Source organism: Peromyscus californicus, unplaced genomic scaffold, assembly GCF_007827085.1.
Source record: "Peromyscus californicus insignis strain IS unplaced genomic scaffold, ASM782708v3 Scaffold_15__1_contigs__length_86483966, whole genome shotgun sequence".
Classification (NCBI taxonomy): Eukaryota; Metazoa; Chordata; class Mammalia; order Rodentia; family Cricetidae; genus Peromyscus; species Peromyscus californicus.
Genome location: NW_026294447.1, coordinates 59,889,572 through 59,904,960, shown reverse-complemented (window position 1 = coordinate 59,904,960; position 15,389 = coordinate 59,889,572). Strand labels below are relative to the sequence as shown.

The window sequence follows — 15,389 nt, the reverse complement described above, 5'->3', positions numbered from 1 at the left end:
CTCACTGGCTGCTTCTGTACCCGTGACCATGGCGACAAAGGTGAGCTGGCGTGCAGCTGGCGAGAGCTGCCCCAGGGGAGACGCGAGGGTTCCCACACCAGGCGGAGCAACCACAAGAGGCGGCAAGCCTGTCATGCTTAGTGTTTTATAATAAAACAAGCCGTTCCATCAGCCATCTAAAAACAACACACTTTCAGCTTTCCGTTCCCAACCACAGCACCACCTCTCACTTTCTCCAGCGCAGACCAACCACTTTGTTTTCACAAGTCCATCACACTTCCCAAACGTTTAAGGATGAATGAATGTTAAATACTGGATTTTAGTATTCCAGAAAGGGGATCCGAGAAAAGTCCAGCTTTACTCTGTGCACAGAACCGCAACCCCACGCTCGTAGAAGCTTCGAGGGTCTTCCTTTGTAGCAATTTCAAAGTCCACGGTGAAGATAAGGTCCGCCCGCGTGAAGTTCAGGTAGACAGGCAAGGTCACCTGTGGGACAGACAGACAGACGGGCTTGCTGGGATTCACTCTGTAGACAGGAGGCTCCTGCAGGGGTCCAGGGCTGTGGGGAAGTTGGTGCCAGGCAGGTAGCCCCAGGCGTGGCCCAGGCACGCAGCAAGGGAAGCTGGTACTCACCACGTTAGCCTTCTTCTCGGTATTGGTCTGCTTCACCCAGCGTAGCTGCGTGAGCGGGAGGACTGTGGAGATGGCGTTGGAGAGTGACAGCTTGTTGTTGCTGCATGTGGCCCCTTGAAGTTTCAGACCTGTGAGGAGACAAGGGTCAGCAGGGCTGTGCTGCCTGGCCCTTCACCACACATCTGGAGAAGGAAGGGCCACACTGAATGGCTGGCTGGCACCCAGACTCTGGCTCACCCGTGACCCCAAAGCTGCAGGCATCAAGGGAGGCACTCTGTGAGGCGGTGACATTGACTTCCAGGCAGAGCTCCTCCAGGGACCAGCTGTTGGCTTGTGCTACGTACTGTCTGGTGGCAGTGATGTAGGCCTCGGGCACAAACAGGCCCCCCAGGCACACATGGATGTTCTGGAGAAAGAGCAGCCCCGGGGGAAGGAGAGCAGGTCAGGCACAGACCATCCTGAAGGACACTTTCCCACCCCAGTCCGGGACCACAGGTGCTCCCGACTTCTCGGGTCATGCTCACCCACCTTCAGCTCCTTGGCGCCCCCGGACGCGGCGGCCTGTGAGATGCTCTGCAGCTGTTTGACCCTCTCACTGAAGTCCGACACCCACTGGATCACCGTCATGCCCGCAGGCACCGTGTAATGCGACCAGCTCCGAGGCAGGATCCCTGCGGCAAGGAGCGGAGACCCGGGGTTGGCAGCCGCTCTGCCAACTCCTAGGCACCTGCTTACCGTAGCCCTCCTCCCTGGCTGCACCTGGTACCCTGTCCACACCCAGAAGGCCCAGGCAGGTCTGTCAGTGGGGTTTCTGGGGTCAGAGTAGTGTGGGGCACACTCTGTCCTTGGACGGGGACCTCCTGCCCCGCTCCTGCTTGTTTTGGGTCCCTTCACTGCATCACCCTTCAAAGTCTCAGACGCCGCACAAAAACTTCAGCAGAGTCCAGGGAAAACCAGGGGCATTTCCAAGACGCTCCCCACCCGAGCCACCCTGGTGAAGTCTGAAAAGCTGCATGGGAGGCTTGGGGCTTCGGGGCGTCTATCCACCCTGCGCCTCTCAGCACCTTTCACCAGCTCGTTGATGAGTGTGCGCAGATAGTTGGTCTGCTTCTTTTTCCCCTCGCACACTTGGACCACATCAGCAAGGTCCTGGCGCACATCTTGGAGTAACTTGGCTCCCATTTTCACTTCTCTCTCAAAGAACCTAAACAGAGGATCCTAAAACCCAAGAGAAAGAGGCTGAAGACAGGGAAATCTGTGTCCAGAAGCAAGTCAGCCTTAAGGGGGCCCCAGCCATGCCCCCGTTTCCGATACAGAATGAATTCTGCCCCTAACTTTCAGATCATGGACAGTTCTAAGACAGTTGAAATTAAAAGTGGTCATTCCAGCTGGGCGGTGGAGGCAGAGGCAGGCGGATCTCTGGGAGTTCGAGGCCAGCCTGGGCTACAGAGTAAGTTCCAGGAAAGGTGCAAAGCTACACAGAGAAACCCTGTCTTGAAAAACAAAACAAAAAAAAAGGTCATTCCTCTTGCTCAAGGTTGGGGATTAGCACTCTATTAAGACAACACTGAGGCTCCAGCCAGCTACCTTGATGTTCTCCACAGTGCGCTTAAGTGGGCTCAGCGTCTGTGGGATGAGGTGCAGCCAGTTAGATGCTGTGGTGTGCAGCGTCCTCATCCAGGCTGGACGCCCATCGGATGTGGAGTCCGCCCTTGTCTTCTTCTCCGTCTCTGCATAGGCCAGGTCATCCTCATCCTCCAGCATCTGCATCTTCAGCATCTTACTGATCATGTCCACACCTGGGCAGTCACGGGTGGGAGGCAGACGACGACAACATCAACCTCAAGGCCACTAAGTCACCACAGCAGCCTACTGGACTGTACTCTGTGCTACACATGATCTACAGCACAGACCAGGGCCCGGTGAAGAGGGTCAACAGAAGGAAATGGCCCACGTCAATCACGGGCGTGCCCCACACTGTCGCTCCAGTATGTCCATACGGCTGTGGCCTCAGAAGCATGGACTCAATCTGCTGTGGGGACGCCTGAGATGGCAGTTGGGATTCCTCTGAACTCTGCCCCCACCAACCACGCCCAGATCCAGCTGTGCCTGAAGACACAATGGTGCCTGGCCTGTCCCTCCCCCATGGAGACTGAAGGCTAGACTGCTGAGCTTCCCTGCTTTCTGGGCTGGGAAGGCTGAGAAGACAGGCAGTGACCACGAGGCACCAGGTTCTTGGCGGTGCTGACGGGGACACAGGACTGAGTCCTGGTGTCACTTGCCCCAGTGACTTTCTGACAGTCATAAAATGAAGGATGGCCTCTGTACTGGAGAGCCTGTACCTAACCTGCTTAGCTTCCAGGTCTCAAATACTCGTTGTCAAATGCTCACTACCTACTCTCCATGGGTAACGGTCCCCATCTCACCAAGGTGGCCTCCGACATGTGAGACCTCAGAAACAGCAAGCTCCCAGAGAATGTTCTCTGCAGAAGGGCAGGGAGCTGGGAACCATCCATCCTGCCTCACCTGCTTCTGAGGCGTGCACCAGCCCTGCCCCTTCTCAGTCTCTTCACAGAAATCAGGCTGTGGCTACTCATCTGGGGAGTAGCTTTAGAATGGCTGACTAGCTGGCACTTGGACTCTATTTTAATGGCTCTCCTCTGGCTCAAGGTACTTCTCAGTAGTTCAGGGGAAAAGTCTTTTGTGTTTTTGAGACAGGGTTTCTCTGTGTATCCTCATCTGTCCTGGAACTTGCTCTGTAGACCAGGCTGGCTTTGAACTCACAGAGATCCATCTGCCTCTGCCTCCTGAGTGCTGGGATTAAAGGCGTGCGCCACCACTGCCTGGCCAAAGTCTTGTAAAGACAGAGTAACAACTGGGCATGGGGGCCCATGCCTCTAGTCCCAGCACATGGGAGACTGAGCAGTGAGTTCCAGGCTAGCCTGAACTACAGTAGGACTGTTTCAAAACAAACTCCAAACAATTAAAAAAAAAAAGGAGAGAAACTAGGAGTTCTTTGGCTTGTCTGAGTACAGGCTCGTGGCCACAGTATATGGAGGTCTGAGGATTGTGGGTTCTGAGGACAGAGCTAAGGTTATCAGGCACGTGCAGCAATCCCTTTTAACCACTGAGCCATCTCACCTGATGGTTTTAAAGAGGGCCTTAGGTTAGCCTAGAACTCTTGACCTTGTTGCCCTCACCATGTGGTTGCTAGGATACAGATGAGAGCCACGAAGCCTGGCTCTAAATGGTTGTTTTAGAACATCGTTGAAGGGGAGTGTCTGGGGCTCACTCACAGACCCTGCCTAACTTGTGTTAGGCTCTGGATTTTAGCCCCAAAGCTGCGAAAAGTAAAACAAAACAAAACTGACTTAACACAAGGTATGTTTTGCTGTCTGAGCCATGGTCTCATGCCCTAAGCCTAGGCATGCTGTGTAGACCAGATGCTAAACTCTTGATTTTTCTGCCTTTGCCTCCAGGCTAGGGCAGAGGTCTGGGTACCTACCACCAAGCCTCCTCAGTGCTTCCAACCTTGAACTAAAAGCACCCTTCTGCACCTTCCCACAGAGGTCGACAAGCCCTGCCCAGCAGGCTCGGTGGGCAGGGCTGCAGGAGTGAGGAGACTCACTACCCACCTTGAGTGGTGAGCAGGACCCTCTCGGCATTGTTGGGCAGGCCCAGCCAGGAGGGCGTCTGGGCGTCCGGCAGCAGCTCCACCCACTGCACAAACTCCTCGCGCCTGGAAAGCAGGACACGTGGAATCAGAGTTGGGTAGACTGGCTTCAGACACCCCTACACCATGACGTCTGTCCCCCAGGCAGCCGCACCTGATCCCGTCAGGCATCTGAATGTCCTTGTGCCCATCAACCTTGCAGGCCAGCTTGAATTCACTATCGAAACTCCGGGTTGTGAACAGCCGCTCCAGGAAGGTATTGAGCAGACGCTGGTCAAACTCATTGTCCACGCGGCCACCATAGATGGACTGGGCCATCAAGGTCTTGAGGGCAGACCATGGGATCTTATCAGGTGAGATGTTCTGGCGGCCCTGGGGTGAAGAGAGGCCGGGTTATGTGTGTCCACTGGAGGAGGCCAGCTCTGTGCCTCTGGGGGTGCATCTGCTCACTTGGGACCTACGCCCTTCTAGAGGTGCTACTGTCCAGCTCCGGTGTAGCCTACTTGCCTTGGCTGTGTCATCCAGCCACGTGTCCACCGTGTCACAGGCTGACCGAAGGTCAGACTCTCCAAACTCGTACTTCTTGGACCACCCCAGCGGAGCATAGCGCAGGCGCTCTTGGATGATGGCATGGAACCAAGCCAGCAGGAAATACAAGCGGGCACGCTCATTCGGAGACTAGATGAGGAAAATGACCAAGGACAGAATCGTCGGAGAGCATCGTGTCTGTCTAAGGAAACTAGACACCCTCACACTTCGGTCACCTGGACTGCAGCACCACAGTCACATGGCACAGATGACGGCAGAAAGAACCCAGTTTGTAAAGACCAGGACAGACACACGGCACTTGAACTCAGACAGGTGTCTAGAAACAGGCTTTCTACAAGTGGACCCCAGCAGTGGGTTCTGGCACCGAGCAGAACAGAACTGACAGGGGTCCTTGCTGAAGCAGCTGTCCTCATGTGGACCAGGGGCAGGCAGTGGCTTCAGGGGCTGTGCCTACCCTGCCCTCTGGGGTGGACTCTGGGTCACAGCTCTGGGGGTGCATCTGCTCCCCCGAGACCCACTCCTCCCTTGCCTTCCTTCCCCTGTGCACGGAACGCAGCTGGTCTTGGGTTTATGTACAGGGGTATTGGGGGTGCGCTCTTTACCTTGCATATCCGAGAGACGGGGATGCTACTGAATGTCCTCAGCATGTTGGCCTTCACCCCAGGTGGTGGCTCAAACACAAAGATTCGGCCTGCACGGAGCAGGTTCACTGGCACCTAAGGGGAAGGTGGCCTTGGTCACGTCTGCTTTCATTTTGGGGCGACAAGGTGTGGCTGACCTCAAGTTCTCGGCAATCCTCCTGCCCAGCATCCCAAGTTCTGGGTTGCAGACATGTGCCACCACACCCAGTTGACCCTCTGGTTTCGATGCAGCCAGTTCCTTGACTGTGCACACCATTTACACAAGAGGCACAGCACCCAGAGCTCCCACACCTTTTGCTCACCTTGGGGTTGATCTCCATGGTGAGGAAAAGTCGGAAGCAGGCGTGGGGCTGCAGGGAGTGCAGCTTCTTCTCCAGCTGCATTAGCCACCCTGGGGCCAGATGCACGTTCTTCAGCATCACCCACCTGCCTGACTTCACTGCAGTGTTGATTGCCTTATCTGCTTGGTTAAAGCCTTCGGCTGAGCCTGAGACACGGAAACTTAGTGTGAACGGCAGCCTTATGCTTCAAGGCTGCACATGTCCACAAACCAGCAAGTGTCCTTACCAATGGCAATAGAAGTGATCTGTGTGTTCTGCTCAGCTGCCAGGTCCTCAACATGCCCACTGGCATCATACCCAGGCACAGAGCACATCAGGACAGGTGTGTTTGGCTTCACCTGTAAATGAAAAGATGATCAGCTGCAAGACAGGACCTGTCAAGAGAAAGCCTGAGGGCGGTGCTGGCTTTGGAAGATTGTAGCCAAGAAGCTGCTGGTGCAAAGGCAAATGGGGTCTGGGGAGCCAGGATGGGGCACTGGGACATTACCTCTGTGCCCACAATGTGGGTGAGGTCCAGTGGCTGCTCCATGATGGACATGAAGGACTCCCCAAGGTTTGTGGAAACAAACATGTGGGCCATGGCCAGCAGGCGGTCGGGTCGGAAAGCCTGAATCAGGAGTAGGCGGTGGATGGCCTGCCCGATGGGAGCTGCAAGGAGGTGTGACAAGGTGGGTGAAGGCACAGGCCTGGAGTCTCACTCCTGACTTCCCCATCCAGGGAACCGGCTTGGCCAAACCCTCAGCCCGAGACTCCGCTCCAACTCGTCCACAAAGCACACACCCTACTGGCTCTCTTGGGCCCAAGGGGCATCTGCCCTCTCGTCTACGGCCACGTCGGCTGCCCAGCGAGGAGACTGTAACACCAGGCGTGGGGTACTGATCAGGAGCCATGGGTTGATATTCCTACCTTCAGAGACTATTCCCAGCTAACCTTGAACTCATGATCCTCCTGCCTTTTCCTCCATGGTGCTGGGATTACAGGTATGTGGCTGCCACACCTGGCTCTGTTGGCTATGTGTGGTGGCCTGTATGTGGGATCGTGTGCACTCACATGGCATGGCATGTGTGTGGAGGGCAGAGGACAGCTTCACGTATTAATCCTCTTCACCCTGAGACAGGGTATCTGTCTCTTTACCGCCATGGGACCAAGGCTAGCGGGCCTGTGAACCTCTGTTGATCTCTCTCTGCCTCCCATCTCCTCACAGGGGTGTGCTGGGGTCACAGATGCTTGCACTCCTGTCTGTAGGTTTTGGGGATCAAGATTCAGGTTGCCTGTCTTGTATGGCAGGCACTTTTACCCACTAAGCCATCTGTCTCCATAGCCCCCTCATCTGTTGCATTAAAATTTTTTTTTTTTGAGACAGGATCTCACTATATGGTCCTGGGTAGCCTTGAACTCATAGTAGATTAGGCTAGCCTTGAACTCTGAGATCTACATGCCTCTGCCGCCTCAGTGCTGGTATTAAAGGCATGTAGTATAATGCCTGACAAAAATAAATAAAAACTATTTATTTATTTTTGAGATCAGGTTTCTTTCTATGTGGCCCCTGGCTGCCCTGGGGAATTTTTTAAAAATATATTTGAAACGTTTTATTTTGTATGTGCATGTACATCCATGTGTGTGTTGCATATGGAGTGTGGAGGTCAGGACTCTCCAAGCACGTAGGTCACAGGGATGGAACTCAGGTCTTTACCCACTGAATCACCTTGCTGGTCCTCGTCTATTGATTCTGAAACCACAGCACGCATACCTGTTGGCAGCAGACCCAGAAGACTTCACGGGGAAGACAGAACACTGGCTGGCTGAGTGCAGTAGCACCCTTTGCTCTGTGGTCTGGTCCCTGAGGCCACATGCTCCTGCCTGCCCCTTCTTCTTGCGGCCTGGTTAGCCCAAGGTCAGGTATGATGCACTCAGCCTTGTGGCAATATTAAAGACAATTTCCCCCTTCGTGTTTGTTAGGTATCCCCCACACCTTAGGCCTGCTAGGTAAGTACTCCATCACTGGGTTATGTCCCTAGCCTCCTCCATCTGCCTATGGTCACTAATGATGACTAGAGGGAGGAATTACAAGTCTGATCCTCCATTTCTTAGCCAACTCCTAAGCCATCTCCCTAAATGATTTCCTAAAATGGTGAGTTTGCTGCTTAGAGACAAGATCTCACTATGTAGCCTAGGCTGGCCTGAAACTGTCAATCTTCCCACCTCAGTCTCCTGAGTAGCTGGGGTTCAGGGTTCATCACCATTCTGGACTGGCTTCTAACACATCCTGATGCTGAAATACTTCCCTGGGGTGGGGGTGGTGTGTGTGTCACTGACGACTTCTTTTGGGAAACAACCCCTGAATTTATATGCAGGCTCCGAGAGAGAATGGCAGGGGTCTGGAGCTGACTCACTTGTAGGTGTCTCCTCGCTCCAGAGGTACGGCACAGTCTGCTCTGGTGAACCACTGTCCAGCCAAATGCCAAACTGCTGTAGAGACAGGAGGAGGGGTCAGCACAGGACAAGAGTATCTGCTGGGCGTGGTGCTGGCGTGCAGCCCAGGTCTTGCTCCACTGCATGAGCAGACCGTAAGGCGCACACCAGCTGGACACAGGCGCACCCAGTCAGGACTGCAGGCTTTCCTACCCGAGGAAGCTGCTCACAGACATTTCTCCCTGGGAACACGTGAAAGACAATTATTACCTCATCGGCCTGAACCTTGGCAATCAGATCTTTAAAGGCAGGCAGACAGCTCAACCTCACGACTGCTTCCGCCTGCTCCACAGTCAGACCCTGGATTTTGGGGGTGGAGCCAGCACTCAGGACAATCTCCTTCCCTCTGAGGAAGTGCTGGAACTCTGCATCATAGGTGGGCTCCCTGTGAAGGGTGGACAGGTCAGGCAGGGTCTCTTGCCCCAGCAACGGAGACACAGACAAAGTGATTCACAGACAAGGGAAAGGAGAACACATCCCGATACAGATGCCAAGACCATCTGCAGAGCCACAGCTGAGCTAGCCAGACTCACCCCATGGTGCCTTTCAGCTTGATCCTCGCCAGCAGCATGGCGAAGGTGATGTGGTCCTGATGCAGCATTCCTCGAGCCACTCGGTTAAATGCCACCTAGGGACCAAGGGGGACACGTTGGTGTTCTGGAGACAGTACTTCCGTACTCTTACACCAGACAGAGTGTGCCCTGCTCTCTACCTGGAAGAGGTCCTTGGTTATGACGGAGAGGCGCTGCGTGTGGTCAGTGGCGCCTTTCAGGTTCGGGTTCTCGTACAGCACGTTGTGGTAGATGTCGAGGAAGAACTGTAGTGAGTACTGATAGAGGAAGTGAACCTGGAAGGAAGTCACATGCCCATCAATCAGGGCGGGCCTCGGGCCACAGTGGGTTCAGGGCTGCTATGCCAATGGCCTCACCTGCTTCAGGGACTCCATGGTGAAGTAGATGCTGCTGCAAGCAGTGGACAGTGGCAGGTACTGCTGGGACACGGTCTCCACCTCCTGCATGACGATGTCTGTCTCCTCCACTTTTCTGGTGACCTCGGCAGCTTCCCGCTTGAGATTTTCCAGGGTTGTTATGATGGTGTCGTCATCCAGAATGCGGCCTTTCACCTCGTTGAGAGCTTGCAGCAGAGACTTTTCTAGCTGCCGTAGACGCAGCTGGAACTCCCCTTGAGAGAGAGGACAGGATTGGAATACCTGTGCTCCAGGGCACACAGTGCCACCCTCGCCGCCACCTCCCTTCAGAGCCCAGCCTGCGCCTGCACCACCTCCTGGAAGCCGAGGACCAGAACCTACCTTGTAGTTTCAGGAGGTCAGAGCGCTTCTCATCCACGTCGGGCCTTTCTGCTTTTAGCACTTCATTGAGACACTGGCTCTGTAAACTGCTCCGCGTGACTGTGAAGTTCACGAAGGTGACCCGGGAACAGAGATCTGGTGGGAACTCCACCTGTCAGAAAAGAAGACAAAGCAGGCTGGTCACTTCACTCAGCTCCCAACACCACCACCACGCGCATCTAAGTGTCCCCTGCTTACGGTTGGGTCTCGGGTAGACAGAAAGATGACAAATGATGGTGACAGGTCTATGTCTTGGTCACCGAGGGTAATCAGCACTCTCCCTCCTGTCCGTCGAACTTCACGGTTCAGTACTGGATTCAAAACCGGATCATAGCTTTCTACGTCCTATGTAGGACACAAACATAAGGCAGACGTGAGTTTCTTGCCTGGGCCAGTGCACTACCCACAAGCCACAGGACCTGCCTGTGAGCCTACCTTCGAGGAAACTGAAACAGAAGTTGAGTTATGCCCTTTTTCATTTTTCATTTTTTTTTATTTTTAGAGACAGGGTTTCCCTGTGAGATCCGCCTGCCTCTGTCTTCTGAGTGCTGGGATTAAAGGTGACACCACCACACCTGCCTGGGGACTTGCTTTATTCTTGTTCCAGTATCAAACCAAGCCTAACAAAGTTCAAACACCGTCAGTGTTTATGCTGTGTAATTTAGATTTACTTTACATCAACTGAGAGATTGATAGACTGTACCAGGAGTGACAAATCAAATATGAACACAAACCTGGACGAGAAGGGGATTGCCAAATCTCAGAGCACTCTCCAAATTCTTCCGGAAGGCATCATCCAAGAAGCTGGTCCTTGTGATCTTCCGGTCCTTATACTCATTCATGATGAATTCTGTGGCCTGTCCCGAGGGGTCAATGATCAGTGGGTACCTGGAGTGAGGTGATAGGAGAGTAGGTAAAGAGTCCACCAGGAAAAGCAGAGGCTCCTGTTTAGACGGGAAGAAACCGTCATTCCACACAGCAATCTCTAGACATTCCAGTTCACAAATGTGATTTAAATCGTTCTCTCTCTGGAAAACTCCCGTGGTAAGCAGAACTGAATAAAGATGTAAACATGAACACTGCCCTCTTAGCCCGGCCTCCCCACACACCACTTTCCGCTCATCTCTTCCTCCAAGGTGTGATTGCTAGCCGCACCTCTGGCCTGGCAGCATACCTGTTGAACCGCTTTAGCATGATGGCGTTCTCTGTGCACAGGTCGTCAGCAGGTAAGGAGCTGGCTTGCCAGCGGAGGCGCTCGTCAGCGTTGGAGAGATACTCTGTCCGGGCGATGTCTGTGCGGAACTGAAAGGGAGGCTGGTTATCTCCCCTGGGGTCCAGTTAGGACTTGGTCAGACTGTGCCCAGTGCTGGCTGGGGTGCCGGTTACCTGGATGTTGGCTTGCTGTAAGTGATGAGACCAGGTGGTGAACAAGTTCTGGCGCATCTGCTGGTCAAAGTACCCTGCGTACGCAATGAAGGCTGCGGACAAGAGGCAGTCGCCAGCAATGGTGGACATCTGGTTCTTGAAAGTCTCACTTGTCTTTTCCCAACGTTCCCTTTCAGCAGACAAGCTCTTGAGAAGCGCAGTGCTCCGGTTTACCTAAGGGGGTGGGGCGGGGATCAAATGACATGTTTAGGAATACCCTGAATACTAGAAAGGAACTCATCCTCGGGGCCTGTGAGATGGCTCAGTGAGTGAAAGCTCTTGCCGCCAAGCCTGATGACCAGAGTTCCATCCCTGCAACCTACTCAGTGGAAGGAGAGAACCAACTCCACAAGTGTCGTCCTCTGGCTGCCACGTGTGTGCTATGGCATGCACATCTGACCTCAGAATTAGTGAGAGAGAGAGAGTATCTGTGTGTGCAGGGTCTGGGGAGGGCTAGTAGACTCAGGCAGACTGGGCTATAGACACTAACGAAACATGTGTCCGCATCTCATCAGAGCACAGCCAAGGGCAGAGCATTAACTGCAGCCCTAGAGAAATGCACATCTGGGATTGCCTGAGGTGAGGAACAGCTGGGTATGGCCAAAGGGAAGACACACTGATGGCCCACTTCAAGGACTCAAGGAGGAAGTGAGTGAAAGTAAATGTACTTGGTGCACACTCAGGGCCCCAACACACACAGAGCTGGTTCACTGCCTCGACAAGACATGCGGTGTATGAGACAACCCCTGTTATTCTAGGCTTCCACCAGGGAGGCCATGAGGACCTCCTCGGTAACAGAGTTCAGGGACTTACTTTTGCTTCGACAGCTGCCAGGTCTGCCTTGATGGCCTGGGCCTCTGAGATGAGGACGGCATACTCTTCCTTGTAGCGGGCGATGCTGGCCTCCAGATCCCGGATCATCTGCTCCACCTCGTTGGCTTTCTGCTGGTTGTCCTTGGCATCGTCTTCCAGCTTCTGCAGCTCATTTCTCAGGGGCTCCACTCTCTTTAACATGTCTGCATAATTCAGCTGGGAAGGGCAAGGCATAGGGTGTGACAGAGAATGACATGTGACAAAGGACAAGGCAGGCTGACGTGAACGTGTGAAAACGCCACAGTGAAGCCCATTACTAGTACGGCCAGGTAAAGCAAGGGCTGGGGCTGTAGCCCTGGCATTCGGGCTGCAGTAGCCTGGGCTAAAAGGGAGATTCTCTCAGAAACCAAATGGGGGTAGAGAAATGGCTCAGCAGTTAGAGCAAACCTGCTCTTACATCACAGAGGAACCGAGTTTGTTTCCCAGCACTCAGCCCTTCTCTGGATTTCTCATGTGCACATATTCACAACACAGACACACACACAATGAAAAAACAAAAATAGCAGGGCGGTGGTGGCACACGACTTTAATCCCAGCATTCAGGAGGCAAAGGCAGGCTGACCTCTTGAGTTCAAGGCCAGCCTGGTCTACAAAGTGAGTTCCAGGACAGCCAGGGCTACACAGAGACACCCTGTCTTGAAAAAGTGCTTGCCATGTAAGCCTGGAGAGCAGAGTTCGACCCTCAGAACCCACGCAGAGGTAGGACAGAGCTGACTCCACAAGCTGTCCCCTGACCTCCACATGCCCATGGGAAGCACACCCCCATGTACCAGCACCCCCCTTTGAGAACCGGCTCACCGGCCCACGCTGCTCTGGGCAGTGCCCCTCTCTTTCCTAGTAAGCCGGGTCTAGGTCTATCCCACACTGGACTTTTCTCCATCTTTTCCTGCCGGGAGCCGCTCATTCTCACCTAACCCACACTGTTTCTTTTCAACGTAAACAAACAAAAACAAGGAAACCACAGCAGCAAACAGCTAATGGAAACAAGACATGACAAGAACCCCCCCCCCCCCCCGACCCCGTGCCCAGGGCCGGCTGTAGAGGGACCTACCTGTGCAATTGCCCACTTCACCATGGGGCCGCAAGCCAGGGAAGCCCGGTTGACAATTTCATAGTTATAGCTGGGGTTGGACATGTAGTTTTTCTTCATCTTCTCCCTTATGGCATCACTGGGAGAGGAAATTATCTCTAAGCGCGCACAGAATAAAAATAATGCACTTTCACGAAATACAAGTGTAAAGGCCCAGCTAGCACTTCTGATGATGCTGGCTGAGCCCTGGTTCTCAGGGGAAGGTGACAGGGCTGCTGAGGACAGGCTCTGTCTGCCCGCTTCTGCCTCTGGCCCCTCACTATAGCAACTCGGGCCAGAAGACCCTTGCTCTGCGGCAGCAAGGGCCGAGTGCAGTCCCCTCACAACTATCTGGAGGGATGAAGCTGTTGCTGGCAGAGGCAATGTCAAAAACATGTGCAGAGGAGAATGCTGGCTTTCTTGCTGAGACTGTATTGAAAGGCACCCGTGGGACTGGTGTGACCCATGTTCCCTTTGGTAGACGACATGCCAGAGATGGCCAAGCAGAGCTTTTGCCGCAAGCAAACAGGAGCGTCCCCGAGGGGGCCCCACCTTTTCACTACCACAGTAAGGGCCTCACCTGATCTCCTCCGCTGAGAAGTTGACAATGGTGGGGATGAAGTTCTCCCTCATGATGATGGAGCGGATCTGCTTCCAGTCTGTGGTGCTCTCGCCCAGCAGCAGGCAGATGGACTCCAGCGCCAGCTTCACAGCAGCAGGAGGGTTGGCCATGGACCTCACCTCCACCAGGTGCTGCTTCTTGATGGACTTCACAGCTGGTCAGCAGGGGTGGTGGGGGGAGGCAGAGTACAAGTGAGACGTGGACAAGGCCGCCACCAGGGCTCCACCCCACTTAGAGCACACCTTACATCACCTACCCTAAACTGCAACTGTCCTTGGCGAGCACGGTGTTAGCTTGTTTTACAGTTTCAGGAATTACACTGTCAACCAGCTACAATTATTTTCTCTCTCTCTCTTTTTTTTTTTTTTTGTCTCTATGAGACAGGGTTTCTCTGTGTAGCCCTGGCTGTCCTGGAACTTGCTATGTAGACCAGGCTGGCCTCGAATTCACAGAGATCCACTTGTCTCTGCCTCCCGAGTGCTGGGATTAAAGGTATGTCCACCACCACTTGAGGCTATTTTCTCTCTTTTAACTTATGTAGGAGAGGAAAACTTTTCAGAGGTGATGACTTGTTCTCCTAGAAGGTAACGTCCCCACTTTTGCTTTATGAGGCAGATAGCGACCCCAAGCCACAGCCAGGCGGAGGCCTGCGCAAGCCTCATTAATCTGCTACAATTTACAGTTGTCTAATGGCTGCTTTAAAAAGAGGTCAATACCTTTATAAACTGAAATGCAGTTTTTGAGATTGAAGATTTAGAAAATACTTGTAGTTACTGAGTAGAAATTTTTCCTTATTATCCATGTGTGTGTGCAAACTCAGAGCCTCTGTAGGTGTGTAACCGTCCTAGGTGTGAAATGAAAGCTCTAATAACTGGGCCACCAGACACAGCCAAACTCTAGTGAGCACGACAGCTAAGGTCACTCTTCCTTACTGGGTGACCACAATCCATAAGGGGGCTACTGCTACAGCCCTGCACAGGTCTTTCAGGAACAGAGGAAGAGTGACTAGAGACCCTCCTGCCTGTGTCTTCCGAGTGCTGGGAGCACTCCGAGTGCTGAGGGAGCGTTTTGCCTGCAGGTCTGTATGTGCGCCATGGGTGCAGCGCCTGAGGAAGCCAGAGGAAGACACTAGGACCCTGCACCGGAGTTACACAGTAGGCGCTGCCATGTGGGTGCTAGGAACTGAACCTGGGTTCTCTGCAAGAACAGCATAAGTCCTACTGCTCAGCCGTCTCCAGCCCTAGTTTTAGACAGGGTCTCAAGATCCTCTTGCCTTGCCTCACTACGACGTGAGATTATAGGCTTGAGGCCCAGACTCGGCAAGACAGAGAGTCCATCTGCTAGCTCTCTTACAAGAAGGGCCTCATGACAGTAAATCAGACCGGGGCTACAGCATGCTGCTCGAAGAGGTGGAGACAGGGGAGCACTTCAAAGAGGCTGCAGGTGTCTGCCCACGATGCTCCCAGAAGCACAGCCCCCGGGCCTCACAGCGTCTTCAGTGCTGCTGAAGGTCCAGGTCTGACAGCACTGACATACCATTCTGGGCCTCAATGACGGCGGGCTCCACCTTATCAAGATCCTCCTTGACACTCATCTGCTTGTCTGCAATGACCTCCTGCTGCTTGTGCAGCTGCTCCTGGATCTCCTGGCTCATGACCTAGAAAGCAAGGATGGCTTAGGTGCACACGGTTAAAGCACTGTGGACCGGCTAAGTGAACCTTACACAGCTCCCCTCCTGCCAAC

General features: G+C 53.7%; 1 protein-coding gene across 2 annotated transcripts in view; it reads right to left on the bottom strand.

Moving 5' to 3' along the window:
• Positions 1-131: 131 nt before the first annotated feature.
• Dync1h1 (dynein cytoplasmic 1 heavy chain 1) overlaps positions 132-15,389 on the bottom strand; it is a 68,666-nt gene continuing 53,408 nt past the window's right edge. Inside the window, exons 51-77 of one of the 2 annotated variants that reach the window (XM_052738985.1) lie at positions 15,183-15,303; positions 13,605-13,800; positions 13,007-13,124; positions 11,896-12,111; positions 11,044-11,256; positions 10,832-10,959; positions 10,392-10,545; positions 9,856-10,002; positions 9,619-9,769; positions 9,238-9,491; positions 9,022-9,156; positions 8,843-8,937; positions 8,520-8,694; positions 8,231-8,306; positions 6,325-6,485; positions 6,064-6,175; positions 5,799-5,983; positions 5,458-5,571; positions 4,814-4,984; positions 4,461-4,678; positions 4,269-4,372; positions 2,221-2,432; positions 1,698-1,851; positions 1,162-1,304; positions 871-1,039; positions 634-761; positions 132-486 (exon numbers count right to left, since the gene is read on the bottom strand). In XM_052738985.1, the coding sequence (XP_052594945.1) occupies positions 358-486; positions 634-761; positions 871-1,039; positions 1,162-1,304; positions 1,698-1,851; positions 2,221-2,432; positions 4,269-4,372; positions 4,461-4,678; positions 4,814-4,984; positions 5,458-5,571; positions 5,799-5,983; positions 6,064-6,175; positions 6,325-6,485; positions 8,231-8,306; positions 8,520-8,694; positions 8,843-8,937; positions 9,022-9,156; positions 9,238-9,491; positions 9,619-9,769; positions 9,856-10,002; positions 10,392-10,545; positions 10,832-10,959; positions 11,044-11,256; positions 11,896-12,111; positions 13,007-13,124; positions 13,605-13,800; positions 15,183-15,303 (4,179 nt within the window). In that variant the 3' untranslated portion in view covers positions 132-357. The remainder of the gene's footprint in view (positions 487-633; positions 762-870; positions 1,040-1,161; positions 1,305-1,697; positions 1,852-2,220; positions 2,433-4,268; positions 4,373-4,460; positions 4,679-4,813; positions 4,985-5,457; positions 5,572-5,798; positions 5,984-6,063; positions 6,176-6,324; positions 6,486-8,230; positions 8,307-8,519; positions 8,695-8,842; positions 8,938-9,021; positions 9,157-9,237; positions 9,492-9,618; positions 9,770-9,855; positions 10,003-10,391; positions 10,546-10,831; positions 10,960-11,043; positions 11,257-11,895; positions 12,112-13,006; positions 13,125-13,604; positions 13,801-15,182; positions 15,304-15,389) is intronic. The other variant, XM_052738986.1, reaches the window with a different exon arrangement.